This window comes from Mesocricetus auratus, unplaced genomic scaffold (genome assembly GCF_017639785.1).
Source record: "Mesocricetus auratus isolate SY011 unplaced genomic scaffold, BCM_Maur_2.0 Super-Scaffold_100015, whole genome shotgun sequence".
NCBI classification, from domain to species: Eukaryota; Metazoa; Chordata; class Mammalia; order Rodentia; family Cricetidae; genus Mesocricetus; species Mesocricetus auratus.
Window position 1 is genome coordinate 43,869,470 of NW_024429198.1, and position 26,137 is coordinate 43,895,606.

The following is a 26,137-nucleotide window of genomic DNA, read 5'->3' on the forward strand; positions in this document are numbered from 1 at the left end:
AGAACAACACGAGGGGATTTTTCCAGAGACTCATCCTCTCCAGTGCTAGGATTTGCAGGCTTGGGCCACTGGTCTCTAACAGTTTTAAACTCTGTGAGCCTTAGGGAGTCAGGGTGTCAAGTGCACGTGAAATCTCCTGTAAGATGTAGGGAATTATTCTGCGGGTGGAAAATGCAGTGTGTGTTATCCTGTGACACTGTGAGGACAAGCTTAGCTAACAGTCACAATCGTCTTTATCTGGCCCTTCCAGGAGGATTTTTCTGGCTACGACTTTGAAAACAGATTGCACGTCCGCATCCACGCTGCTCTGGCCTCCCTGAGGGAACTGGTCCCTCAGTGAGAAACTGAGTGACCACTCTGTCCCCTCCACCAGGGTCAGCACTTTGAAAGCAGAGGCGAAAGCCCCTTTGAAGACCAGCGTTTCTTCTGGAGACCACCTGTGCCAGGGATGGGTTTCCTGGTGTCGCTGACGTATTACAGATCCCTCTTTTAAACATGTAGCTCTGGGGTAATAAAGATATTGAAAATCATAAAAAATAACCGACCTGGGAGAGGGTTAAGTGACCTTGTTCAAACATTTTAGTTTTGTGATTTATTATTTTTAAAATAAAATCAGTCTAAATACTCAACCTGTGATGTTGTAGGAGCACCTACATTGAGCATAGATCAGAGTGGGCTCAGTGTAAATTGTACCACACATAACATATCTTTTGTGTTTAGATAAAAATTAAAGAGTTTTCTAGTGTTTTACTTTATCTTGGAAATATTCCTATGACAGTTGTGGCACAAGCATTCTTGGCTGGGCCTGGTGGCATACACCTAGTCCCCGCACACAGGAGGCAGAGGCAGGCAGGATCTCTGAAAATGAAATTCTTACCCCTGTTTTACATGCAGCGACACTCAGGTACGACACTCAGGTATGATCATGGCAGCCGACTTACTCTACTTTCATGGGGCAGTGGCTAGAATGCAGAGCTCAGGACCATGAACTGGATACTGTTTTTATATGAAACATGTTAATAACCTGGAAGTCCACGCATACCTTACCAAATGCTCCGTCTGCAGCTCAAGTTGCATCAACAATATCCATCCCCAGTGGCTGAGAGGAGCTCAGTCAATAAAGTGCCTGCCACACAGCGTAGGACCCGAGTTCCTCTCCCAGGACCTACATAAAATAACAACAACGACAAAGCTAGGCATCCTCAGCACAGGTTAGCCCTGGGACCTGGGGAACAGAGGCAGGAGGATCCCTTGAGCCCCTCACTGACAAAGTAGTCTTGCTGAAACTGAGCTCCAGGGTCAGTGAGAGACTCTGCCTCAAAAGACTCAGGTGGAGAGTGCTTGAGGAAGGCCTGAGGGCGACTTCCTGCCTCTACATGCACACACACATTACCCCTACACACCCCTGCACACATCCTACATTGTCGTCTGCACAGGCTCTCAAGATGGAGACAGCAAAACGGGAGCGGAGAGAAGCTTACCTTCACAGTGAGGAGCATGTTCCTTCTTCCTGTCCCGACAGAGAATCAAATCCCTAGCTGTTGTGAAAATGATATGATTAACTCTTAGAAACCCGTCAGCACAGCGGTTCTCGGGGAGTGTCACAACCACTTTGGTGGTTTGAACAATGCCACGTATCAGTATTTACATTCTGATTCATAACAGTAGCAAGATTACAGTTATGAAGCAGCAGCAAAATAATTTAATGGTTGGGGGTCATCACAACATGAGGAACTGTGTTAAAGGGTCGCAGCATTAGGAAGGTTGAAAATGTTGCTTTAACATGGATCTCGCAAAGGCTATTGGACCTGAGGATATTGGGTAGAGCTGTACATGCACAGTTGTATGTTGCCAGGATTAATTAAATCCTCTTACCTCAGGTTATTGGACATTATAAAACTCACAGTCATGTTTTAACCCCTCATTGCTGGGCTTTTCTGATGATTCTGTTTCCTCTGTGCCCAGCACTGCACAGCTGTGGTTGTGAATAAATACCTCTGTCACTTTTAAGAATCTTTGCCTAGCCGGACGGTGGTGGCGCACGCCTTTAATCCCAGCACTCAGGAGGCAGAGGCAGGCGGATCTCTGTGAGTTCAAGGCCAGGCTGGACCGACAGCCTCCAAAACAGAGAAACCCTGTCTTGTAAAAACAAAACAAAAAAAAAAAACAAAAAAAAATCTTTGCCTAATTTGGCTCAGCTCAGTTTTACATAGGTTTGTAAGTTTTCATTGAAATCAAGATTTTCATTTTAAGAGTATAATCCATTTACATATTCTAATGTCTGAAACACAAGTTTGTGTGATACCATTTTTTAAATTTTTATTTATGTTTTTGAGACGAGGTTCTTCTGTGTAGCCTGGCTGTCCTGGAACTCACTCTGTAGACCAGGCTGGCCCCAAACTCACAGAGATCCGCCTGCTTCTGCCTCCTGAGTGGTGGGATTAGAGGCGCGCACTCCTATACTCGGCTTGTGATATCAAAACAGGAACAAATTAGCTAGAATATTGTCAAATTTTATCTTAATCTGATATGGAAGGATGGGTATCCTAAATCTGGCATTGAAGGGTGGGGTGTCCTTTAGTGGTAGAGTAGTTGATGTGCCAGGGACCTGGGTTCTGCAACCCCCCCCCAAACATTTAATCTTCTTTGAGGAAGTAGTACCTATAATTGCAGCCCTTCCTCACCGACACTCATTATCTGTCCCTTAGCCCTGTGTCAGCCACTTTAGATTAGACTGTTGCTGAAGTGTTTTTATCAACATCCTGCTATGGGTCTCATATGGAGGGAAGATGTCAGACAAGAAAGACGGCAACCCTGCATTCGGTGGCTGAGAACATCCAAGACGCTCGGGAGTGTGAGTGTGTGTGTCAGTGTGTGTCAGTGTGTGTGTGTCAGTGTGTGCTGAGTACATCCAAGACGCTCAGGGGAGTGTGAGTGTGTGTCAGTGTGTGAGTGTGTATGTGAGTGTGTGTCAGTGTGTGTGTGTGTGTGCTGAGTACATCCAAGACGCTCGGGAGTGTGAGTGTGTGTCTGTGTGTGAGTGTGTGTGTGTGTCAGTGTGTGCTGTGTACATCTAAGACGCTCAGGGGAATGTGAGTGTGTGTGTCAGTGTGTGAGTGTGTGTGTGTGTCAGTGTGTGCTGAGTACATCCAAGACGCTCAGGGGAGTGTGAGTGTGTGTGTCAGTGTGTGTGTCAGTGTGTGCTGAGTACATCCAAGATGCTCGGGAGTGTGAGTGTGTGTCAGTGTGTGTGTGTCAGTGTGTGCATGTGTGTGCATGTGTGTGTCAGTGTGTGCTGAGTACATCCAAGACGCTCAGGAGAATGTGAGTGTGTGTGTCAGTGTGTGTCAGTGTGTGTGTGTGTGTCAGTGTGTGAGTGTGTGTGTCAGTGTGTGCTGAGTACATCCAAGACGCTCAGGAGAATGTGAGTGTGTGTGTCAGTGTGTGAGTGTGTGTGGGGGGTATTCTGAAAGGAGAAGTTGGTGGCCCCAAACACTGGAAAGCTGGTAACTAGAGGGAAAAATTTCATAAGTTTTAGAACTGTGACTTTTACTATGCATTCTCTTGCTTTAGTATGTGGAAGATGACTCTGTCAGGGCCACAGAACCTTTGGAGTCATGAGGTACTTGTAGTTTTTCTTCTTTAGTCCAAAGCCTTCCAAGATATTATTCTGTATTCAACCTTATAAAGTCCCATATTTTCAAATTAAATAAATTATGTATACATTACTTTAAAATTGTTTATATTTCTGCCATTGAGATTTCTGATTTCAAATTGTCCTATGACAGGCTTTCCAGTGGACCTTCCAGTGTGTAAATGTCAAACATTTTTATATTAGTTTGTACCTTTGATGAGAGAATGGATATTTTATGTATGCTAAGTACATTTTTTATATAATTTGGCAGACTTGGAGGCATGGTCTAGTGATGACAATGTATTATGTACTTTTCTGAATGATGTAGTTAAGATTTTTATCTTTATGGAGTTAAGTATCTTTTTATTTGAATGCACAGTAGATAAATTTTCTGAGTAAAGAACTATAATTTTCAGGCTTCAGAGAAGATTAGAATATTGTCACAGGATTTATAAACCAATTAATTGCGGAGTTTGCACTATTTCTATTTCTGCGAACTAAAATGACAAAGGCTATCTGAGGTTTCACACACACACTGCTGTACACACACACACACACACACACACACACACACACTGCTGTGTAAACTTTGGCAGTTGATTTCTTTCTTAAGCAAACCATAGTGGCAAGCATTCAAATTGGCCTTATCTTTATGAAGACACATATGTGCCATTGTGTTGTGTGGACTTGCTTGTTTGGGTGGAAGTAAAACAGCTCTTGTCACAAAGACAGTATGAAAGTTTGTTCTGAGCCAAACGTGAGTGAACACGCCCAGAAACATGAATTCCGATTACACAGAGTGGCATAAGCCATTACAGAAGTGGTCACTTTTATAGTCACAGAACAGAGTCCAGTTGCAAGTCAACAGATGTGGTGGGGTTGTCAGGTAAGTAGGTTAGTGCACAGTGGTGTAATCTCACTTGGGGTTAGATGCTGATGGCATCCTTAGCATCTGTGTTGGTGAAATTCCGGGGCTGCTTTAATACAAAAGGTATTACCCTACACCCAAAGCATGCTAAGTCACACAAAGGAGGGCAGCAGAGGGTCCTAACAGTAGCTCAGGATAACCGTGGCCTTTGATTTGTATAACTACAACTCTCCACAGCATTGAAGTGCTAATCGGTGAGTCTCGACACAGCCTTCATGGGAACTCCGGTCCATCCCTATGGGAAAACTTGGGCCTAGATCACTGCAAGAAAATGCCGCAGAAGCTAGTGCTGAGAGGCGCAGGAGGATGGAAAGCCGGTCCCGAGCAAACGCAGCCCCCATTGAACCGTGTGTGAGAGCTAACCCGAGAGCAGTGCAGTGTGGTAAGACCCCAGCAGGCTGCTCCCTGTGCTGGTTGGCGGGGTGTGCAATGGGGCTTGATCCTAAGTAAGGAGAAAGGAGAAGCATCAGGATTTCCTCCTGCTCTCTACAGACAAGCCTCTCAAGAGGAAAAGTCCGTGCCATGCTTAGTAATTCCCTCTGTATTGTATTGCGTGGCAGAACTTGGTGAAGATGTCAGAGGATTAATACAAAGGAAGTTCAGGGAGAGGAGGCGGCAACGTCAAGACAGTAGTTTCTTTCCTGTACATCAGTGTTTGTTGTTTTTGTTTCTTTGAGACAGGGTGTCTTGTATTACAGGCTGACTGGAAATCGCGCTGCTGCCTCGACCTCCTAGGGCTGGGATTACAGGCGAGCATCTCTGTCTCCTGAGGTGCTGGGGACTGAGTGCAGGGCCTGGAGAATGTCAGGCAAGCTCTGCCAGCTGACCTGCATCCTCAGCCACTGATCCAGTGAGCAAACATGGAGCCGCAGGCCTGGCGTTAAAAAATGTCAGTTGCCATGGCAGGAGGGTCAAAAGACAAAAGCTCCCTTCTCTGGCTCCTTACAACCTCCGCCTTTGTCCTCCGAGTTCTCATTGGCTGCGTCGGTCGAATCCCTGCCTCTTCCGGTGGGCCCAACCAGGGGCGGGACTCTGTGACGCACGCATGACGCACGCAGGGGTATAAATAGAGGGCGGGCTGCGGTTTCTCGCACAGGAGCCGCCGGCGAGGGGGCAAAGAGGAAGCTTTATTGAAGCCGGAAAGAAGGTGGGCCTGGCCTGGCCTGGCGGACCGGCGCCGGCTGAGCCCGGGAAAGCAGCGGGCCGAGAGCGGCTGGAGACCGCTCCGAGGGGTGACGGTGGTCGGGCGGGAGTCTCGATGGCCCCGAAATCCCCGCTAGTGTCCGCGGACAAAGAGCCGCTGCGTCCCACCTGGGGCGTGTCAGAGGATGCGCCTTTCTAGAAAGGTCACTCTTGCCAAGGGTTCTTGAAAGATTAAGAGCAACTAAGCTATCACCAGTGAAAAGCCCGCCGTCAGCTGGGTTGGTGACAGATCTGGTGCCACATCGCTACTTACTGCCAGGGCCTTTTCACAGTCAAGAACTTTCTTAGGGACAGTCAGCACCCCTGGCTTTCCAGGGTCTCTAAACTGAGACCTGCTTAGCGCCATCCCACGCTGCTGCTCAGTTGGTAGCACTAATTACCTAAGGAGAGGGTGCTGTGCCTGCTCCATTTTGCCTGCTGGTCACTTTGAAACCTTCCCCTGGGGTGCTTATTTGAAAACAAAACCAAAAAACATATATACATATGTATGTTCGTGTATGCTTATGTGTTGGAGATCACTGCCATTTTAACGTGTGGGTGTGATAAAGCTGCATTTCCCCCAAAAGATGGCTTAATTCAGTAATGCACCCGGTGAACAAGGGATTAAACATTGTAGTCTCAAAAGTTTCACTTGGCTCAAAATGTACTTTTGCCTAGCCTTTGGTAAGAACGTGAAAGGTGCCTTTAAATAAAAACATTTTGCTGTGGCATATTGCGTTTTTATTAAAAGTTGGCCCTCGATATAATTGCTATAACTAAAGCATGCCACTTAGTCCCATGAAACAGGTAAGGCTGTTAGGATATGATTGTCATAGTAGTCTACTCTTTCTAAGTACCCCTGAGAAGCACTCTTAAAGTAGCTGTGTCTCTAGAACAGCTGTGATTTCCCCTAAGCAACCGATATTTAAAATACATTAAAGTCGGAATCTTTTAAGCACCTCTTTCCTATTTGGTGGCTCCTTGGTAACTCAGGACCCAATTTAATACAGTTGGCAGCACTGTAATCTTTCCCTTGCTAAAAAGATTCAGTTTTTTACTTATTTGAAAGCTTTCATGTTTCAGAGTGAACACACAATTTAGGGCTGACACAAACTTTAACCTCATGAGAATTATAGGTCTAGATGTGTCCAACTTTCAGCCTGTATCCCATAATAGCTATAAGTGCAACCCAACATGTTTATATGTAACATAACCCAATGACAAAGGTTGGAACAACTCTATAGATTATATAATACTCAGGGTGCCACTTGAAAGTCAGCAAAGGGATGGATATGGTAGCCCAAACCATTAATCCCAACACTCAGGAGGCAGTGGCAGGTGGATCTCTAGTTTGAGGCCAGCCCCTAGTCTACAGAGAGAGTTCCAGGCTAGCCTAGTCTAAGGGGGAGGGGCATGTTAGCAAGATAGGAGAAAAGGGGGGCAATGGGAAGAAAGTAAGAAATAGTTTGACTAAAGAAAGTACTATACATTATGGGTATGGGTATAGAACCACAGATAAATCTAACATTAAAAAGTAGTAGTTATGGCCTAGTATTATGTAAGGCCCTGGGTTCAAGTCCTAATGCCAAAGAAGAAAACAAAACAAAACAACAACAACAAAAAACAACACAACTTGTCTACTGGAATGTAGGACACGTGTCTAGGGATAGATTTAGAATAAAATGTCATTTTTTTTGTACTGTACAAAATTAGTCCCTACATATGGACATTATTTGGAAATACATGTGCTTAGTTTGTTTTTATTGAAATAGGATTTATGTGTTTTATTTAGGCCTGAAATTGTAGTAAAGTATTCTGGCAATCCTGGCAGGGCGTTTCCTATTGATTTAATGTGTGTGTGTGTGTGTGTGTGTGTGTGTGTGTGTGTGTGTGTGTGTGTGTGCGTGCATGCATGCCATCTGTGGAGGTTAAATGACCAATCTCTAGAGTTCTATTCTGCTACTGTATGGTTGAGGAATTAAACTCGGGTCTTCAGGTCTGTGGGAATGCACTTTTACTTGGTGAGCCATTGCCATGGTCCACTTAGCAATTTCCTAATGAATGCTAGATCGCTTGCTTGTGCACAGTAGACAAGCAGATGGCAGTGGGGCTTATTTTGTAAATTATTACCAAGAATTGCAGAGCATGCTACTAGACTAAATAAGAGTATAGCTAATAATTCTAATATTTGGTTTTAGGAACCCAAATTAATTCATAAAATTCAATAAATTTACAGTGTAAGATTTTGTTTCTCTTCAATATAGTTGAAATTACAGACATCCTGCCAAAATGACTTCTTCAAAGCCCAGACTTGTTGTACCCTATGGCCTCAAGACTCTGCTTGAGGGAGTCAGCAGAGCCATTCTCAAAACCAATCCGACAAATATCACCCAGTTTGCAGCAGTTTATTTTAAAGAACTCATTGTGTTTAGAGAAGGTTTGTATTACTTTAGATTCTATATTTGTTGCTTTGTAAAATCGTTGTAAGTTTTAAAATGTCTCTATTTGACTTCCTGCATTTATTCGTTCAGGGAATTCATCTCTGGATATAAAAGATCTGATTAAACAGTTCCATCAGACGAAAGGTAAGTGCCACTGAGATGCTCGTTTCCACAGGGTCATCATTACATATGACCCACATCTGTAATTTTGCCAAGGGATACTTTGTTAACCACACCAGTTTCTTACATGTGAGAGATCATACTGGTGCTTTGTATTTTTACTGAGTCAGTTTGAGTTTATTTTAAATCAGGATTTCCGGTTGAGAATGCTCTAAATCTTAAGAAGAGGTGTGTTGTGTGTGTGGTGGTGGGGACTTCTCAGGGCTGAAAATCCAGGTTGGTAGTAGAGCACTTACAAAGCATGAGTGAAGTCTTGGGTCAATCCTGGAGCCACCAGATGCCACTTGGAACCATGACTATTCATGAATGTCAAGACCAGTGCAGATAAACTATGATTCAGACCCTCTCTACTGTGCACACCTTTAGGGAAGGACATTGGAGTGTAAGAGGACTTGCACTCCATAGTAAATTGCAGTGAGGTGCTTTGTAATGTTGTCCAGGTTACATCAGCTACATACAATGCTCCAAAATAAAAATGAATGCGGTGCTCAACGTCCTGACTTAGAGCATTTCACATTCCTGGTTTTCAAATTATAGGTTCTCTCCTAGTAGGCTATTCTAAAATGTTTTTTTTTAAGCCCTCAAAATCTGATCTATCAGCTTTCAGGCATTTCTGACAAGAAATGCTTAAGATGTATATGCTTTTTAATGAAGTAGAACAGGTGGGTTACAAGAGATATTTCAATATAGGCTTAGTCATGAAGGTTCAAAGAAAAATTTCCTGTTCAAAAGAAAATAAGACATACCCACTCTTACCGGGAAGTCCATCTACAAGAGATTAGTCTACTTTGTCATACAACCTGCTGAAAAGACTGAGTAGATGTTTTTTCCTGGAGCAGTAGTTTCCTCCATGTCTCAGGCATTGTGACACAGTAGCATATAGATGTTTACAGAACACTTTTTCATTTGTAAATTGAATGTGACAGAGTAGCAACAAGAGTGCTGAGAAAAGGCAGAATTTATACAATGAAACATTTAGATTATTGTTAAGTTAGGAAGGTGCAATTTGTTAAAGAATGCATCTACAAGAATGGTGAGTTAAAGTTTCTCAGAATTTTATGAAGAGGTAAAATGATGTCTGGCCACTGTGGGAAGCAGCTCAATAGTTCTTACCATATTGGTGGACCAACAGCTTTTGGATGATTGGAGAGAAGTTAGTTACCGGCCACCCTTCAACTGTCACTTTTTAAAAAGGTTTTTTTGTTTTGTTTTAGATTTATGTGGGTGAGTTTTTCTGTTCATATGTAGTGATGCACACACATACACATGTCACATTCTGCAGAAGCCAGAAGAGGGTGCTGGATCCCCTGGAACGGGACTTAATAGGCAGCTGTGAGGCACCATGCAGCTGCTGGGGACTAAACCCGGCTAAACCCGGGTCCTCTGCAAGAACATGAGCTCTCTTAATCACTGAGCCATCTCCTCAGCACCTCCATCATTTTTCAACCCTAAAGTTTGTGTGTGTGTTGTGTGCATGAGCATGCTATGGTGCACATGTCTAGGTCAGAGGACAACTTCTGAGAGTCAGTTTTCTTCTTTGCTCATGTGGGTCCTAGGGACAAACTCAGGTCATCACACTTAGCAATACCTTTGCCTCAATGGTTCAAACCATGTCATTTTCTCGAGTCAAAGATAACCACAGCTATGAAAAATTAGGGAGTCAGATGGAGGAAAGTGCAAATATCATGATGGTTTGACTCTGCAGTGAAAGATCCTCAAAACAGGAAATCAAGATTAAAACTAGGCATGTGAAGGGGCAGGGAATAAGGTGAGCAATGCTTCTGAAACACTGCATTGTCTAATGCTTCCTTGAAAGCACCTGATGACATTGTTACCTAACCATGAGAAACTTTGGGACTTGCTTATATACTCTTAGCCACATATACAAACCAACTACAAGGAAATTGCTTTCTGTATCCATGATCCTAGTTTCTCAGTAAGTTTATTGTGTTTGTGTCTTCAAAACAAGAGCTGCATTAGAAAATACTGTGAGCATGCAGGCTCACCCTGTTTTATAATGGCAAGACAGTAAGTTTTCATGGTGGAAGATAACCGGCTACTTAATAGTATTTTGAGATTTTTTTATTTACTGAAGATTTTATCCAACATTCATTTTAGCAGGTGGACTAAAATGTGGATTATGGTAAATAATATGAAGGTTAATGTTTTTGCATCACAAATTTTTTAATTAATTTGGATTAACAGAGTAATTTGCAGGGCAGCCATACTTTTGATGGACTTAAAGGAAATGTTTTTTATCTCTTCAAATAACTATATCAACAGATAGGTATAGCATACCTAAAATAAAGCACACAGTATGGCTATAAAAAACAGATTGCCCTTTAGGAAGTAAAACAGTGGTAACCTTGCTCATTCTAATTACTGGAGAGGTCATACGGCATTTATCAAAGAATGCCAGAACACAGTTGTCTGATATCGCCTTGGCTCATTTGTCTTCCCTTATGTTGTCACTACAGATAGCTTCTTACTAGACAGACTGCATCAATCACTCTGGGTGCTCCTATACACACTCCATGAATTATTCATCTACATCTAGAAAAGTTTAAATACTTTGGGCTGAAGAGGGGTATAGACAGACGCCATAAGGTTCCCATGCAGTAGTTTATTTTCTCTCCTGAATGATAGCTCCCTGTGTTCTGACTGGTTAGATTTTCTGCTATTCTTTTGACAGCTGTAAGTAAATTTGATCATGTGGTGGTTCAGTTTTCTTCAAGAAAAATAATAGGTTTAACAGCTGGCATTTTGTCTTTCACCCATCTTGTATGAATCCTAGGTTTAAATGTAGAGGTGCCACAAATAATTCTACATCCATTGCTGGTTGATCCCAAAGATGAGAAGCCGTCTTGGGCTATCAGTGACTTGTGAAAATGAACCATTCTAGGAAGACTAAGTCAGTCGACCCTTATTCTGTTCCGTCTCTTCAGTGTGAGGCCTGATCACTCGCCAGCACGAGGCATTAGAAGTCGGTATGCGTGCAAGAGCTAGCTGCTAGACCCTAGTTCATGTTCCTCACTCCTATCAGATGTGAGCCTGTGTTTGGTGACGACTGACAGGTCAGTGAGGATGTTCTGTTCTCCAGTTACGTCCAGTGGTTAGTTTGCCTGCCCAGCAGCTTTATTCATGTTCCCAGTGTTAAGGAAAGCATGGGGATAGGAACATACTCTGCATGTATCATTTGCCTGTTGAATGTCTTTCTGGGATTTTTCCTAGAAATAAAACCATTTTTGGTGGGTGTCGAGAACCAGAAATGGTTAATCATTTTGCCATGCACAGTTGGATAATAGAAGAGAACTGTCCATCAGAGCCAAATATCACTACTCTCGTCTTCCCATTTGTCAGAGTTTAGTGTCTTTAGAATGACTATGGTTCTATCCATGGCCATCATATGTGTCTTGGGCCAAGTGACCACTGTTTGGTATTAAGACAGGTTCTATCCCATCTCCACCATTCCTTTGAGGCCTGCAGAAAAGTACTTATTAGTCATTACAAACTCTTCCTGAGTCTGGAGGCACAGGACTGACGTCCTAGGCCACATTTGGTAGCTGTTACTTTCTCCCCAGGTAATGGTGGCTTTTTCTTTCTGGCCCCTGCTGTTGTGGCATCTTGTTTGTCCAGTGAACTTGTAGTAGTGACCATACCCTTTTGGGTGTGGTTTCAGGTACAGACTTGACTCCTTTAAAGAGAGGAGCAGCAGGACACTCTCTTGGGTCTCAGAGAGCAGGGGAAGGGCAGAGACCGCATCTTCTGGAGCAGGAAGACTGCAGCAGTTATTTACTCTTATCCGTGTAAGCTGCTCCCCAATAAAACACCATTTATCTTTTATCTTGGGTCTGGTGAACTCATTTAAACCCCCACCTTCACCCTGCCATGGCTGAGTCAGCTCTGGTGGACCTCTGGGGTGGAGGGAGACTGTTCTTCATGGAAATCAGATAACTTCATTATGACCTCAACTGTCTGGACTCAACCAAAGTTATGATTTTATGATTGATCTTGTCAAGATGGGAGTGGTATTGCTTTGATTTTCTATGTATCCTAAGCATGAGAGTAACTACTAAGTCAGACTTAACTCAAATAAACCTCAGGATTTGTGAATGCTAAAGATTTTTATGCATTGTCATTTAAAATTGTGTGTGTGTGTGTGTGAGAGAGAGAGAGAGAGAGAGAGAGTGCATGTATAAGTGAAGGTGCCCAAATGTGTTGGGTCCACCAGAGCTAGAGTTACAGGCAGTTTGGAGTCTGGATGCTGGGCCCAGAACTTGGGCTGCTGAAGAGAAGTGAGTGCTCTTAGCCGCTGAGCCATCTCTTGAGCCCTGAACTCTTAACATTTTAATAATGCCATTATCAGGTTCTTATGTTTTTATACCTACCATATTTGTGCCTAAACTATCTCATAGTGAGTGTTTTTGTGCACTGTCATCTTCCAGTCTTCCATGTGAGAGAATCAGGCTGCCAGGTGTGTCGGTGTGAGAAGATAGGTTAAAGGGCATATCGCATGGTAGAGCGCTTCTTTAGCAGATGCATGGAAGACAGGGAGGACTGAGGCAGGGGAGTCATAAAGAGATGGTTGGAAAAGTGAGATTAATGTTGAGTAGCTTTTTTTTTTGTGGCTTTGCTCCACATATGAGTATTTAGTGGCCATTTGTATCCAGAATTAGGCCTGTGAACCAAAGTTACAAACTAGCAAGTAGAGTGGATAGACACTAGTACAAACCTATGAAAATACTGTGGCTTTGAGAATAGGGTCTGAAGGCTCTGTAGCTACAGCTGACTTTGAACTCATGGCACTCAGCCTCCCAAGTGCTGAGATCACAGGCCTGTGCCACTGTGTCTGGGTTTCCAAACCCCTGACCCGAAGCAATCACTTCTCACTTTCCCTGCTGACTTCGTGCTCTCTAAAGAGGAAACTCCTCAGTGAGCAGGTGTGAACACTGAATACGGAAAGCCAAGGCCAGGTGTGGCTGCTGACCCTCGGAACGGGTCGTCCGGGGCACCCAGTCATCAGCTCCCTTGAGTTTTTACAGGCTTAAGCATTCAATGGCTACACTCATGGACATAGGCGTTTCTCTTTCTTTTCCTTTCTTTTTTTTCAGTATAATTTTGGCTTCATAAGCACATCTCACCAGCAAATATGACCATTTTCAAGTTAGAATATATGATATTTCCCAATGTGAGAAACCACAGTGCTTCAGATGACAAATTCAGTGTTACACTTTGCATACTGACAGTCTTGGAGAGATGCATCTCTGTGTTTCCTAAGCTACCATGCTAATTGAAATTGGAATCATTTGCTTCCCTCATTAGTCTTTAGTTTTTCCTTTGTTCATGTTTTGTGGTTTTGTGTGTGCATGTTTGCATGTGTGAACATGGGTATTCATGGTGGCCCAAAATTGACACTGCTCAAACAACTATTTATTGAGGTAGAATCACTCACTGAAGCCAGGGCTTGCCAACTCTTGCTAGCTAAGTCACTCTCAGTATTGCCTGTACCTCCCTACTTCCCTAGGGCTGGGATTTCAGGTGACACTCCAGTCATTGTACCCACATGGCCAGGTCAAAAGAAGAACTGTATCTACTGGGTCAATTCCTCAGTGTCCTTTTTTTTTTTTTTTTTTTGGTGGGACAGTGGACCAGGAGGGCTCCAACTTTCTTCCTCTTAGGAACTGACTATCAGCTTAGAGAGGTATACTAGCTTTACACTGTAATATATGCTGGTCATTTATTTCTAAGGAAATGAATTGTTTAAGTGGATATGAGCTGTTGCAGGTTCATTAGCTAGTTAATTTATAGATGTTGCACAGAGATCTGTATATATTAGTATTTGAAAGTTCAAGCTACTGTTGCTTTATTTAAAACATTTTGAGGAGTGCTTGCTGATTAATTCACCTGGCTGTTACTTTTAGTAGAGAAATGGGCAGAAGGAGCGACAGTGGAGAAGAAGGAACATGTAAAGGAACCAGGAAAAACACTTCCAGTTTCCTGCGAACCTACACGGATGGAAAAATCCACAGACACGGAGGAGGACAATGTAGCTGGACCAATATTTAGCAACAAAACCACCCAGTTTCCATCAGTTCATGCTGAAATCCAGCCTGAGGAGACAAGTGAAGGAGTGTGTGGTCCTTCTTCCAAACCAACCACACCCAAGACTACCACCCCACCCTCATCACCACCCCCCGCATCCGTCTCTGCAGAGTATGCCTATGTCCCGGCTGACCCAGCTCAGTTTGCTGCTCAGATGTTAGGTAATGTTCAATCTATCTATTCTGAAGTTTTAATGGTGGACGTGGCAACAAGTACCCAGGACGCCCTGAGTGCAGAGATTGATGAAGAAGTTGTGGTGTGCTCTGGAGAGATGTTAGCAGTGCAGGTTATGAGCCAAACATCTGCGCAGGCAGTTGTGGGTCCTAAGTTTAAGGCTGAACCATCAAAGGCTTCCTCAGCCCCCTTGCAGGGTGAACAAGAACCTCCTGCTTATGACGAAGCTCCTGACACTAAGGTTACATCAACCTTTCATGTGTCATCCGTATATAACGATGTGCCTGTCAATGAAGGAGTTGTCTATGTTGAGGAGATACCAGGATACGTAGTTATCCCGTTTACTGATCAAGTTGCTTGTCATAAAGAAACTGAGCAGTCACCACCAGTTAGTCCCAAATCTGTAGGCGCCAAGACTTCCTCAGGCATGTCTAAAATATCTATAGAGTCTCTGAAAATTGTACAGGTGGAGAATTCCCAGCACCAGCCCTCAGTACATATGGAGGCAGAAGCTACAGTTCTGCTCTCCAACGCTTCTCTAGAGGGTCAGCCTGAGGTGCCTGCAGAGCCCCTGGATGCAGAGCGCTTTATCAAACTAGCCTCTGAGAATTCTCTGCACCTTGAAATGGAGATCGTTACCATAGACCCTGACAATCCTGGCCAGGAGGAGTCAGGGGGCTTTACTGAACCTGAAATCCAACCCGATGGGGAAGATGCACCTGAACAGGTTTGATGAAGCCAGGTAAGAAAATTAGATACTTGCACATTCACATGCTATGTTTCAGGTAACATCTGTATTCAGTGACCATGCAGGTTGGGCTCTCCTGCTGACTGGCCCAAGTCCATTTTCAGGTTTTTTAAATGCCAAACCTACTTAAAGGCTTTGTTGAGCTTAAAAATTTACTGCTATGAAAGCCAGATGCACCGTCAAAGCTTGCTTCCTTTTGCACAATTGTAAACATAAGCATCTCTTAGGCTTTTAATGCCTGCATACAAAATGGTCATCAGGAAACGTAAGGCGAACACTGCATTTATTTGGGCTGTGGCATTTAAAACATGACAGAAATGGTGGTGTGGCTGACTGCTTTCGCGCTGAGTCAGGAGAATTATGCAATCAGGTTTGGGATGCCGGCTCAGACACTGCTTCCTACTCGGGACCTTCCGTGGCTGAGGGAGCAGTGCCACAGCTGGATGGAGAAAGGACGGGCTAGATGGCACTTCTGTGACAGGAAAGCGGCGGGAAGAATGGCTGCACACTTGAAATCAGTGTGTGCTGTTGACATGCGTGGACCTTTGGTCCCTCAGCCCCAGGCACACCAAAGTCAAGCTGCTTGCTCTCTGGGGAGCTTTTCCTCCAGGTGCCTTTCCTGCCAGCAGAAGCATTTTAGCCTCCTTCTCCATCTAATTTTGGCATTTGGTCTGCCTACCCTTCTGCCTATCTGGATATTGCAGTGGCCCTTCCTGGGGTATCTGAAGGGACATGCAGGAACAAAGCCTCCCAATCCTCTTGCAGAAACTCTCAACTCTGACTCAAGCCAAAATTATACAGAAATATTATCAAAGCAGGTATTTAGCAATCAAATTCTGACTGGCAGTGTGACAGGTTCACTGCAGCTGGAAAGGTAGAGGGCAGTGCTACGCAGAGCCTGTGCGGCCGGCATTATCCTGTGGCTTGAGCATCTGTCACTTCAAGCCAAGTCACTGTTTTCAGGCGCTTAGCTGTTACTAAAGGACAGCTGTCCTTAGTGGACAAGTTCTCAAGAAAACTCAGTTTGAGGATTTAGATTCTCCCATCTGAAAAGACTGACGACTTGGATTGTATTTTTAGTAAGGATCCCTTCATCTGTGCATAGTTTAACTCTCTGTGGAGAAAGGCTGCATCAGGAATGGATGGCCTAGGCTTCCAAACATGACCTTGACACATTTGAGTCCCTATCTTTGGCAAGTGACACTCCACTCTATAGATCCCCTGCTATAGGCAGATGGATGGCTTTTCTAGCTCTCTATATTAGTGTCCACCAGCGTTTTGCTATCTTCTGAGACATATGGTGGTGCCCAGTCTTGGCTAAAAGGAGTGCTCTCTGGGATTCTGATTCCTAGATGAGGTAATAGATTGAAGATGGGAGATGACAGTGCCTGTTAAAAGACCAGGGATATTATTAGGTGACATGTAGGTGACTTTAGGGGGAGACACTGCTATGCATGCATGTCTTACATGATTTTAATTGGCTTCACATGGTTGATGTTTTGAAAGTTTTGTTAACTTCTGAGTACCATGTGGAAGCCATATATAAAGTCTAAGATTCTGGTTAGGCATGGTGGTAATTCTAGCTCTTGGGAGATTGTGGCAGGAGGACTGCTAAGAGTTCAAGACTAGCCTGGGCTCATAGTGATACATTGTTTCAAAGAACCAAAACAGTGTAAGAGTCTGGAAACAGCAACTTAGATACAATTGCTTCTTTAGCCGCAACTCTACTGTGCCTGCCCTTACTATCAATTAATTCCTTTTCCAACTGTTCTGAATCACTCTGTTCCTTCACATTACCAGGCACAATTTCTTTAGTTCTCTCTATAGCATGCTTTATGGCACATACTATTACAGTTGCTTATTTATATGTTAAAAAAAAGAGATTTACAAAGACATGACTGTGCATAGTGCCTGATACAGAGACCAAACCTTTAATGCCTGCAATTTTTTTTTTATAGCACTAGCAACAAGCGAAGCAGGACAACCACCACCATATTCTAATATGTGGACACTTTATTGTCTAACTGATATGAATCAACAAAGTCGCCCATCACCGCCACCTGCACTTGGGCCTTTTCCCCAAGCAACCCTCTATTTACCTAATCCTAAGGATCCACAATTTCTGCAGAATCCACCGAAAGTCACTTCTCCAACCTATGTGATGATGGATGACAGCAAGAAGACCAATGCCCCACCTTTTATTTTAGTAGGCTCAAATGTTCAGGAAGCGCAGGATTGGAAACCTCTTCCTGGACATGCTGTTGTGTCACAGTCAGATGCCTTGAAGAGATATGCTACAGTACAAGTGCCCATTGCTGTTCCTGCAGATCAGACATTCCAGAGACCTGCCCCAAATCCCCAGAATGCTAGTCCTCCAACAAGTGGACAAGATGGCCCCAGACCGCAAAGCCCGGTCTTTCTTTCTGTCGCTTTCCCAGTAGAAGATGTAGCTAAAAAGAGTTCAGGATCTGGTGACAAACGTACTCCCTTTGGAAGTTATGGTATTGCTGGTGAAATCACTGTGACTACTGCCCATGTCCGCAGAGCAGAATCTTAAAAGAGTAGGTACCCTTCCTACCTTGACACGTGGGACAGTTAACACTTGGTACTAATGGGGTATACTTCACATTATGCTCTTGGCTTCCAACTGCAGAGCTGCTTATGAATGCCCAGCCACCTTCGAGGGTGCGGTAGAGTCTAAAAAGAGAATGCAACTTTTCTTTTCAGTGAGAATAATCAAGTTTTAAGAAACAGAGATGAGACACTAACTGTATGTCCATGTAAGAGGTTAAAAGGTTAAACAGAGAGGAGCTGTTAGTGACAATTATCCCCTTTTTTATTCAATTGGACTTAATGTCAGGCCTCTCCCTTCCGTGTGGACAGTGGGGTGAATAAAACATAGAGCTGAGTGGAGGAGACAAGCACTGTTTGGAAAGTGCTCCAGGCATGTGACTAAGGAAAGCTATGGATTCTTAGCAGAGTTAAGCCATTGTGGTTTGGGGGGCTGGGAGGGGGTGGTATTTCAATTAACTTAATCATGGCAACCTTGTAATGTCAAGGAACTGCTGGGGCATCTTTGATTAGCAAAGAGCTTAGTAAGAGGAGGACGGTAGATCAGTTCCACTGTTTCATGGTATTTAAACAGTTCAATGTCTCTTCATTAACAGATGCTGAAATGATGCTGAGTCAGCATTCGAGGTGGAGTCTGTCACCATGTGCACTGTATCAATAAACTTCCTGCAAGCATAAAACTTTGCACTGTTTTGGTGTGCAAGCTACCTTACATGTTCAACTAATCAGCACAATATCAGCTAGGCAGTGACTCTGTTCTGAAATAGTTCACACTTTTTTAATATTCTAAAGCCTTTATTTAGCATCATTATAACACTTGTTAACTTTAATACAATTAAAATAACTTACTGGAAGCTACCTAAGACCCTTTAGGGCAAGTATCTCAGTCTGGGATTTGGTTGGATAAATACTATGAGATTACCCCAATTAAAGGGGCGAAGCTACTGTCCAGTATGTCTCCAGTACCTTGCAAACTCAAAATGCACAAGGCCACCTCTTACAGAGTATAACACACGAGTGCTTAATTTCTGTGGCATTTGCCACTGGAAGTTGAAACTTAAAGGCTTGTCATTAGGTAATGATATCGATTAAAATCTATTTCTAGGGCGTTTTTGTGGTGATTTTCAGTTCAAACATACAATTTAATCCTGTAAGTTGTAGTGTCAGTGATGACAGTAAACTCAGAGCTCTAAGATAAGTAAATACCTTTTGCAGTTTAGAATTTTCAAATCAGGAATTCCCGATTCTGCTTCGGCCCTCCATTCCTTTTTGGAGGTGGGAAAGTAACATTGAAAGGACTAAATTCCCTGAAAGGTCATCTTACCAATTTAGTTTTTATAAAATGACACCCTTTACATCAGAGCACACAACACTGTACAGAAGAATTCTAAACATTTCAAAGCTACACCTAAGATACTCAAGCATAAAAATATTCAAAATAACTTGATTTTTGGATCACTACAGAATTTCATAAAGCTGAATGTTAGACTAGGTATATACCTCCAGCACATGGAGCTAGAAACAGCACCTCCAACAGCTTCTTACTTTGCATAAACAGTACTCCAGGTAAGCAGTGCGAAGCAAAATGCCTCATGCTCCCTATGCCTTCACCACTATGACCATAAGCCCTGTCTTGTTGGGTGAAATGCAAATTATAGAGGAGTAGAAACCAAGGAAACTTTTAGAAACTTAAGCTTAAGACTTATGTAGATTAGCCAAACAACATGACTTCTCCGCACTTTAATAAATATCAGGCAGATTGAAGTAGTTTCTGTCCCAGTAGCTACCAGAGTAAATCCAGTCCTGTGCTCCATTGTACGGGTTGGGGCCTTGATGGAACCACCTGTCCAGTGAGAAAGGGTAAAATTTAGAGAACAAATGACAAACCTCACACACAGGACACTGTCATTTAACCACTTAAAGTAGTTGGTTCTCTGTGTCATGGATTTCCTTAGAGACCCTAAAGTGATAGTTTTTCCAATCAGAGAATATGTATCCACACATCTTCAGGCTAAAGTAGTTACTATCTATAGCAGTTAACAGTGAGTACTGTGATCTGTCTTACCTGTGACCACCCATGAGGAGGCATTCTATGATGCCATCAGGAATGAGAATTAGCAGACAGGAACACATACCTGCAGCAGGCAGGATGTCCCACGCCTGTGGGGTGCATATGACCTCCATTTTACAGGAGAGCTGACTGTCAGTCTGTTGGCCAAACTAGCAATGGCCGCAGGCAGGTGCGCACCCAGAGGCTATGGATCCCTCATCTATTCCTCATCTGCTATGCCATGTATACCCAGTGAGGTTAGCCCAGTCCAGACTTTACGGGGTCTCGATGTGGACTCCTAGGCGACATCTGCTTTCATTTTAATCTGCCCTAATTACCAAATGAGCTGCCTGAATGATTTCCCTGCCTCTCAAAAAATGGAGCCCCCAAGCCAGGCACAGCAGGACACTGCAGCATCCAGTGTCTGGAAGCAGCTTTTACACTGTATTTCAGATTTAGAGACAGGGGCTACACACCGGAAAGGAAGGCGAGGAGTTGCCAAGTCTGCACTTTACTCATTCTTTGGCAAGAGCTATTATGTGAATAAAACCCAAAACACTTATTGAGGTAGATGCTGTAAGAGCATTTCTAGATCTTTTTGTAAGACGTGAAATGGCTATCATGTCTACTGGAATGCTTGCAAAATTATGCTCATGCTGGCTTTAACATTTACTTAAATGTGTCAAGGAGCAGCAGTTACAAAGAACTCTAACAAAACACGTGACTACTAAAGTTAACTTATTCCAGTCAAAAGTCAGACATTTGATATTGCCCAACATACTATTTTTTTTTAAGTCCCAATTCTATCATGTCTAACCTTGTGTTTAGAAAAGGCACTACCTAAATTAATGGTCCATGATACGTGCACACATGGATGATCCTGTAATTTACTCAAAGATGTGAACAAATAAATGTATTTTCGTGTCCAAATCTAACTCTGGATTGTACTTCCCTTTCCAATACTGAAGGAATATTGGAAAAGGAGAAAAGATAAAATGCTTGACTAATGTTACCTGCAATCACTGTGTAAAACATAACTAACTTCTCAAGTCATTTCTCTCATTACAAACACAACTCTTGGTTTTAACACTAGCTACTGTAATCTGGAAATAGTGTCCTCTGAGGCCTGGAGCAGATCACCAGGGATATGGACCCTTGCCCTGTGGTTCACGGTGTCTGGCATCTCTGTCATTCACACAGCAGCCCTAGATGGCTAAACCACACTTAGAGGTCACACACCTTGTCTTCCAGTCCTCTTCTGACTTGGACCTGTTTTTGCGGGCGGCTCTTTGTTTTTCCTCAAGTCGTTTTTTTTCTTCACTAGCTTGATCTAAAATGAGGCCAACAAAAAGCATGTTATGCTGGGAATGCCAGGCATGGCACTAACAACAGTGACTACAGACAGCACTGTCCATGTGGGCCTGCACCATACAGCACTACAGTCAACATACAATTGATGCCCAAGCCGGGCGGTAGTGACGCACGCCTTCAATCCCAGCACTCGGGAGGCAGAGGCAGGCCGGCCTCTGTGAGTTCAAGGACAGTCTAGTCCACAGAGAGAGAGTTCCAGAACAGCCTCCAAAAGAATACAGAGAAACCCTGTCTCAAAAAAACAAAACAAAAACAAACAAGCAAACAAAGTAAACAACAACAAAAAAACCAATCCTGATGACCACTAGCACAGATTGGGGCACATGTCTGCTGGAATCTTAGATATTTAGAAACTGAGGCAGGAGGATCAAGACCAGCTTGGGCAACTTAGTAAAACCCTTTCTCAAAAAGTAAAATAGAGAGCTAGAGATATATCCCAGTAGTAGTGTATTTACCTAGAATGTATCAAGCCATAGGAGCAACCTCCAGAACCAACTAAGTTAATTACAGAAAATGAACACTCTTTAGACTAATCACAGGGAGAGTTGGCATCTGTCATGTCATTTTGCTTTTTTTGTTGTTTTGGTTTTTTGTTTGTTTGCTTTTCACTGTAAGACTTTCATACACACATATAATGTACTTTGGTCAAATCAAACACCATCCAGCAGCCTCAGCTTTAACCAAAACAACATGCTTATTGTTAAGGCCACAGATAAAAACAGAATAAAAGTGAGAGTACTGAAAATTGAGTGAGACCTGAGATTTCCTTAATTCCATCCTAAGTAATTCAAACAACTTTACAAAATGCCTTTGTTGTGTAGAAAGCCAGTCCCAGTGAGAACCCTGACACCACTACACACTGAAGAGATGTCTGTGTGGCCAAGGCTTCCTGTGATGGTAAGAGCAGGCTGAAGCACTACCTCAGTAGGGAGCCATTTCCCAGAGGGGAGTTTCACACTTAAGATTAAATGTGTCCTGCAGAGGAAGCCATACTCTTGGGAGGCTCACAAGGTTTTTGTACATACTGTGAAATATACAATGAAGGTTGGAGACTACAGTTTAAAGTTGCTGAGTGTCCTCTGACTGGCTCTTTTCTGGTCACATGTACTCCATATGGAACACCATTCAAGCAATGAGTTTGAGCTTAAGTAAGGCCGATCTCAGATTTTCAAACTTAAAGCCAAAATTGCTAATTTTAACATAAAAGTCTCTAAGGCTAAAACTCTTGAGTACTGCAAGGATGCTAACAAAGATCAGGAATGATACCACCAGAAGCTCCCTCTGCCCTGAGAGCACAACCCTCACCGATCTCTCCGTTCTCCATGGCTCTGATGTCAGGCCGCAGCCTACAGTCAGTCTTTGGAATTACACTCTCCATCTCCTTGTCTACTTCATTCAAAACCATTGCAAAGCTGGTAAAATTATACATCTGAAACAAAAGCAACAATCGAGTTAACACCTACCGAATCCAAGCAGAAAGCCCTGAAAGAAGGCATCTAATCTGGTAGTGACGCCTCTCTTGGCCAAAGTCAGAGGACACGGCTAAAGGCCTCCACCTACATCGGTACCATCCTGTGGACAAGTCAGCTCTTAGCAGACCTCACAGAGTAGCATACCCACATCCATTCCGTTTCCTTCATTAAAATCATGTCCTGCTGGAGCTAGAGGGTCTCTGCTGGCCAAGTGTGTCAGTCTGTTTAGCAAGGGCTTGTGTTACCCCCACATCTGTTAAAGAGACTCCCAGGGAAGTTCCATCAAGCACACCTACTAGTTTGACAGAGTGCCCTCTGGTTAGGGAGAGGATGTGACATATGGCTGGCAGCATGAGACAATTAAAAGGACTTAGGCTACTGAGGAAGAGACCGTGGAAGCTGGCTATCAAACAGTTACTATACATAGAGCCCAGGGCTCACCTGAGCGGAGTTGGGAGGCCGTGGGGCTATCCTCCACAGGAGCACACTTCCAGGGATAATGAAGACACTCTCAGAATCTGGCACCGGCATTTCATCAGACTCCTCAGATGAACTTGTCTAGAAGGCCAAGCAAAGTTTTAAATATACACTACGTGCTCTGACGACTGAGCAAGTTCTCACAGCACACACAGAGTGGCCGAGAATCCTTGTCCAGACAGCAGCTCAGTCAGGCAGAGGCCGGGGCATGTGCAGACACAGCCAGGCCACAGGCGCTGAAAGGACTAGGCTTCCACAGTGGCCTTAGCTTCCAGGGGCTATCCCCGGAGCCCATGCTGGTTGCATTATTGGTGCAAACAGCACCCCCAGCTCTTCATGGCAGACAGTCTCCTAGATGCAGGTCAGGAGGGCGGTTACAGCCTCCAGCTAGCTGGAGGGACTTACTGCCACAGCAGTGAGGAGTTAAACAGTAAACATGCTTGCTCCTGAAGCAGAAGGAAGGAGAAGATGGTTCTGCTTATCCAAACACCATTGAAGAGAGACTACAAGGGCTATTGGGTGCTCTCTTTTGGCCTGTCTCCAGCTATGAATGACATGCTGAGTGCCCAGGACTCAGTCTTATTCTGGTTACTATATTTGCCACTCTCCTTCTTTACTACAGTGTCAAGGTTTCTAGTCTTTGAAACACAAAATGACAAGTACTTACTGAAGATACAGAGTGGTACAGGAACAGACTGACAACCAATCAACCACACACTAAAGGCACAGGCAACCCATCTACACTGGAGAGAGGCACAAGCCAATGTATGCACACATTTGAGAACAAAACACCAAATTCTGGGCCACTTAACTAAATTCATCAATGATATAGACCTAGCAGGATTCCTCAATGCAGCTGGCAAAAAGAACTTACAAAAATATCAGGCAAAAAAGGAAACTGGTGGTTTGTTTCCTTGACCTCTCTCTCCATGGACCAGCTCTTCGCTGATTAGACCCTTGAGAAGCTGTTAGTATAGTAATGGAAAACATAAAGAACTCAGATTCAAAAGGTTCATTAAATCCCTCCTCAACATCAGTTAACAAAATTGCCCCTTAGGTGAGACCCATTCAGTGAATGCACAGTGGAACCAGCAGCAAAGTGTGGCATGGTGCCTAGAAAGGGGAGCATGAGAAAGGAAGGAAGGAAGGAAGCGAGGGAGGGAGGGAGGGGGAGGGAGGGAGGGAGGGAGGGAGGGAGGGAGGTGGGAGGGAGGGAGGAAGGGAGCATGTCCAGGGACAGCAGCAGTCTACAGGAAGGCTTGAGGGGGAGGCTGCTTCTCTATAAAGAGTAGATTGTGAGAGTACTTTCTGAAATTTGGCCATAGTCCTTTGCTGTCCACCATGTAAGAGAGTTGAATGACAAGTGTACTGGGGAAGTTGTCTTTGCTATGTCAGTGACTTGGAATTCTGGGACATTTCCTTCTTCGTCCCACTAGGGTGTCCTACAAAGGACAGTGGGTAGACCTCCCAGAGGAGGCACACGCAGGCAGGAACATGAAGAGCTGTGCCCACACAGCTCGAGGGAAGGGTTAAAGCACAGCAAAGCTGTGTGCTCCAGGCCTTAAACCAGAGCTGTGAGCTCCAGGCCTTAAACCAGAGCCGTGAGCTCCAGGCCTTAATCCAGAGCTGCGAGCTCCAGGCACACAGAGGAAACTGCCTCTCAGGCCCAAGGCTAGCTCCTAATTTACAAAGTCACAATAAATAAATGTGCCATCCACCTCTGGGGAAAACAAGAGCTAGATTCTCAAACGTTGCATGCCTAAGAGTCAAAGAAGAGACGAACAGAAGTGAAAGTTGTCATGTGTAGCACCCATTTTCTCTCATGTGGATGATCTAGATTCTCAAACGTTGCATGCCTAAGAGTCAAAGAAGAGACGAACAGAAGTGAAAGTTGTCATGTGTAGCACCCATTTTCTCTCATGTGGGTGATCTAGATTCTCAAACGTTGCATGCCTAAGAGTCAAAGAAGAGACGAACAGAAGTGAAAGTTGTCATGTGTAGCACCCATTTTCTCTCATGTGGGTGATCTAGATTCTCAAACGTTGCATGCCTAAGAGTCAAAGAAGAGACGAACAGAAGTGAAAGTTGTCATGTGTAGCACCCATTTTCTCTCATGTGGGTGATCTAGATTCTCAAACGTTGCATGCCTAAGAGTCAAAGAAGAGACGAACGGAAGTGAAAGTTGTCATGTGTAGCACCCATTTTCTCTCATGTGGATGATCTAGGTGACAACCCACGCACACCATAAAAGTAAAAGTGGAGGAGGAGGAAAAGCAAGAAGAGAACAGGAAACAGGAAGGAGAGGGTGATGAGGCAGGAAGTAGGAGCAAATATATGTATGGAGATATCAAAAGAAAACCCATCATTTAGTATGCTAATTAAAAGAAACATGCTTATGGTTGGTTAGGTCTGAGTCTGGGGAGTGGGACTAAGAGTCTGCACATTTAGTGAGCCATCAGCAAGGCCTGGCTGGTAGACAGGGGACGTATCTGGATTAAAAGGACTTCATTGATTTCACCCAAGAGCACAGGCTGTTGAGACCTTCACAAAGGCCATAAAAGACCTTCACTCATCTAGCAAAGGGGTGCTGTTAGGACACCCGTGTTAGGGGTGACATCCAGGCTGAGAGTTACAAATGATCTGAGCTTGCACTGCTCACTAGTGAGAGACTGATTCTAACCCAGAGTCCATTTCTCCTGGTCACTTCCTGTCCCCATAGGTACACTCTTTAGCTCATAGCAACGCTGACTGCAGGAAGGAGACACAATCTACAAAATGCCAAGGCAGGCCTGTGGCCAGGCAGCAAG

The 26,137-nt window shown here is 43.9% G+C and overlaps 3 protein-coding genes across 12 annotated transcripts in view; 2 read left to right on the forward strand and 1 right to left on the reverse strand.

Moving 5' to 3' along the window:
* Nucleotides 1-629, forward strand: part of Ttc39c (tetratricopeptide repeat domain 39C) — an 84,803-nt gene extending 84,174 nt beyond the window's left edge. For both annotated transcript variants that reach the window (XM_040757847.1, XM_040757848.1), the window contains one exon: nucleotides 251-629. In XM_040757847.1, the coding sequence (XP_040613781.1) occupies nucleotides 251-340 (90 nt within the window). In that variant the 3' untranslated portion in view covers nucleotides 341-629. The remainder of the gene's footprint in view (nucleotides 1-250) is intronic.
* Nucleotides 630-4,497: 3,868 nt separating this feature from the next.
* On the forward strand, nucleotides 4,498-18,640 carry Cabyr (calcium binding tyrosine phosphorylation regulated). 3 transcript variants are annotated; one of them, XM_040757855.1, is made up of 6 exons: nucleotides 4,498-4,520; nucleotides 8,009-8,181; nucleotides 8,276-8,329; nucleotides 14,287-14,628; nucleotides 17,348-17,950; nucleotides 18,557-18,640. In XM_040757855.1, exons 2-5 carry the CDS (start codon nucleotides 8,034-8,036, stop codon nucleotides 17,944-17,946), a joined length of 1,143 nt encoding a protein of 380 aa, XP_040613789.1. In that variant the 5' UTR covers nucleotides 4,498-4,520; nucleotides 8,009-8,033; the 3' UTR covers nucleotides 17,947-17,950; nucleotides 18,557-18,640. The 3 variants fall into 3 exon arrangements, with proteins under 3 accessions (XP_040613789.1, XP_005065430.1, XP_040613788.1); XM_005065373.4 differs by lacking the exon at nucleotides 4,498-4,520 and adding an exon at nucleotides 5,599-5,709; XM_040757854.1 differs by lacking the exon at nucleotides 4,498-4,520 and adding an exon at nucleotides 5,814-5,908.
* A 1,045-nt stretch (nucleotides 18,641-19,685) lies between these two features.
* The window catches only part of Osbpl1a (oxysterol binding protein like 1A), a 193,227-nt gene continuing 186,775 nt past the window's right edge, over nucleotides 19,686-26,137 (reverse strand). For all 7 annotated transcript variants that reach the window (XM_040757850.1, XM_040757852.1, XM_040757851.1 and 4 more), the window contains 4 exons: nucleotides 23,295-23,411; nucleotides 22,687-22,810; nucleotides 21,250-21,340; nucleotides 19,686-19,803 (listed from right to left, as the gene is read on the reverse strand). In XM_040757850.1, coding sequence (XP_040613784.1) covers nucleotides 19,701-19,803; nucleotides 21,250-21,340; nucleotides 22,687-22,810; nucleotides 23,295-23,411 — 435 coding nt within the window. In that variant the 3' untranslated portion in view covers nucleotides 19,686-19,700. The remainder of the gene's footprint in view (nucleotides 19,804-21,249; nucleotides 21,341-22,686; nucleotides 22,811-23,294; nucleotides 23,412-26,137) is intronic.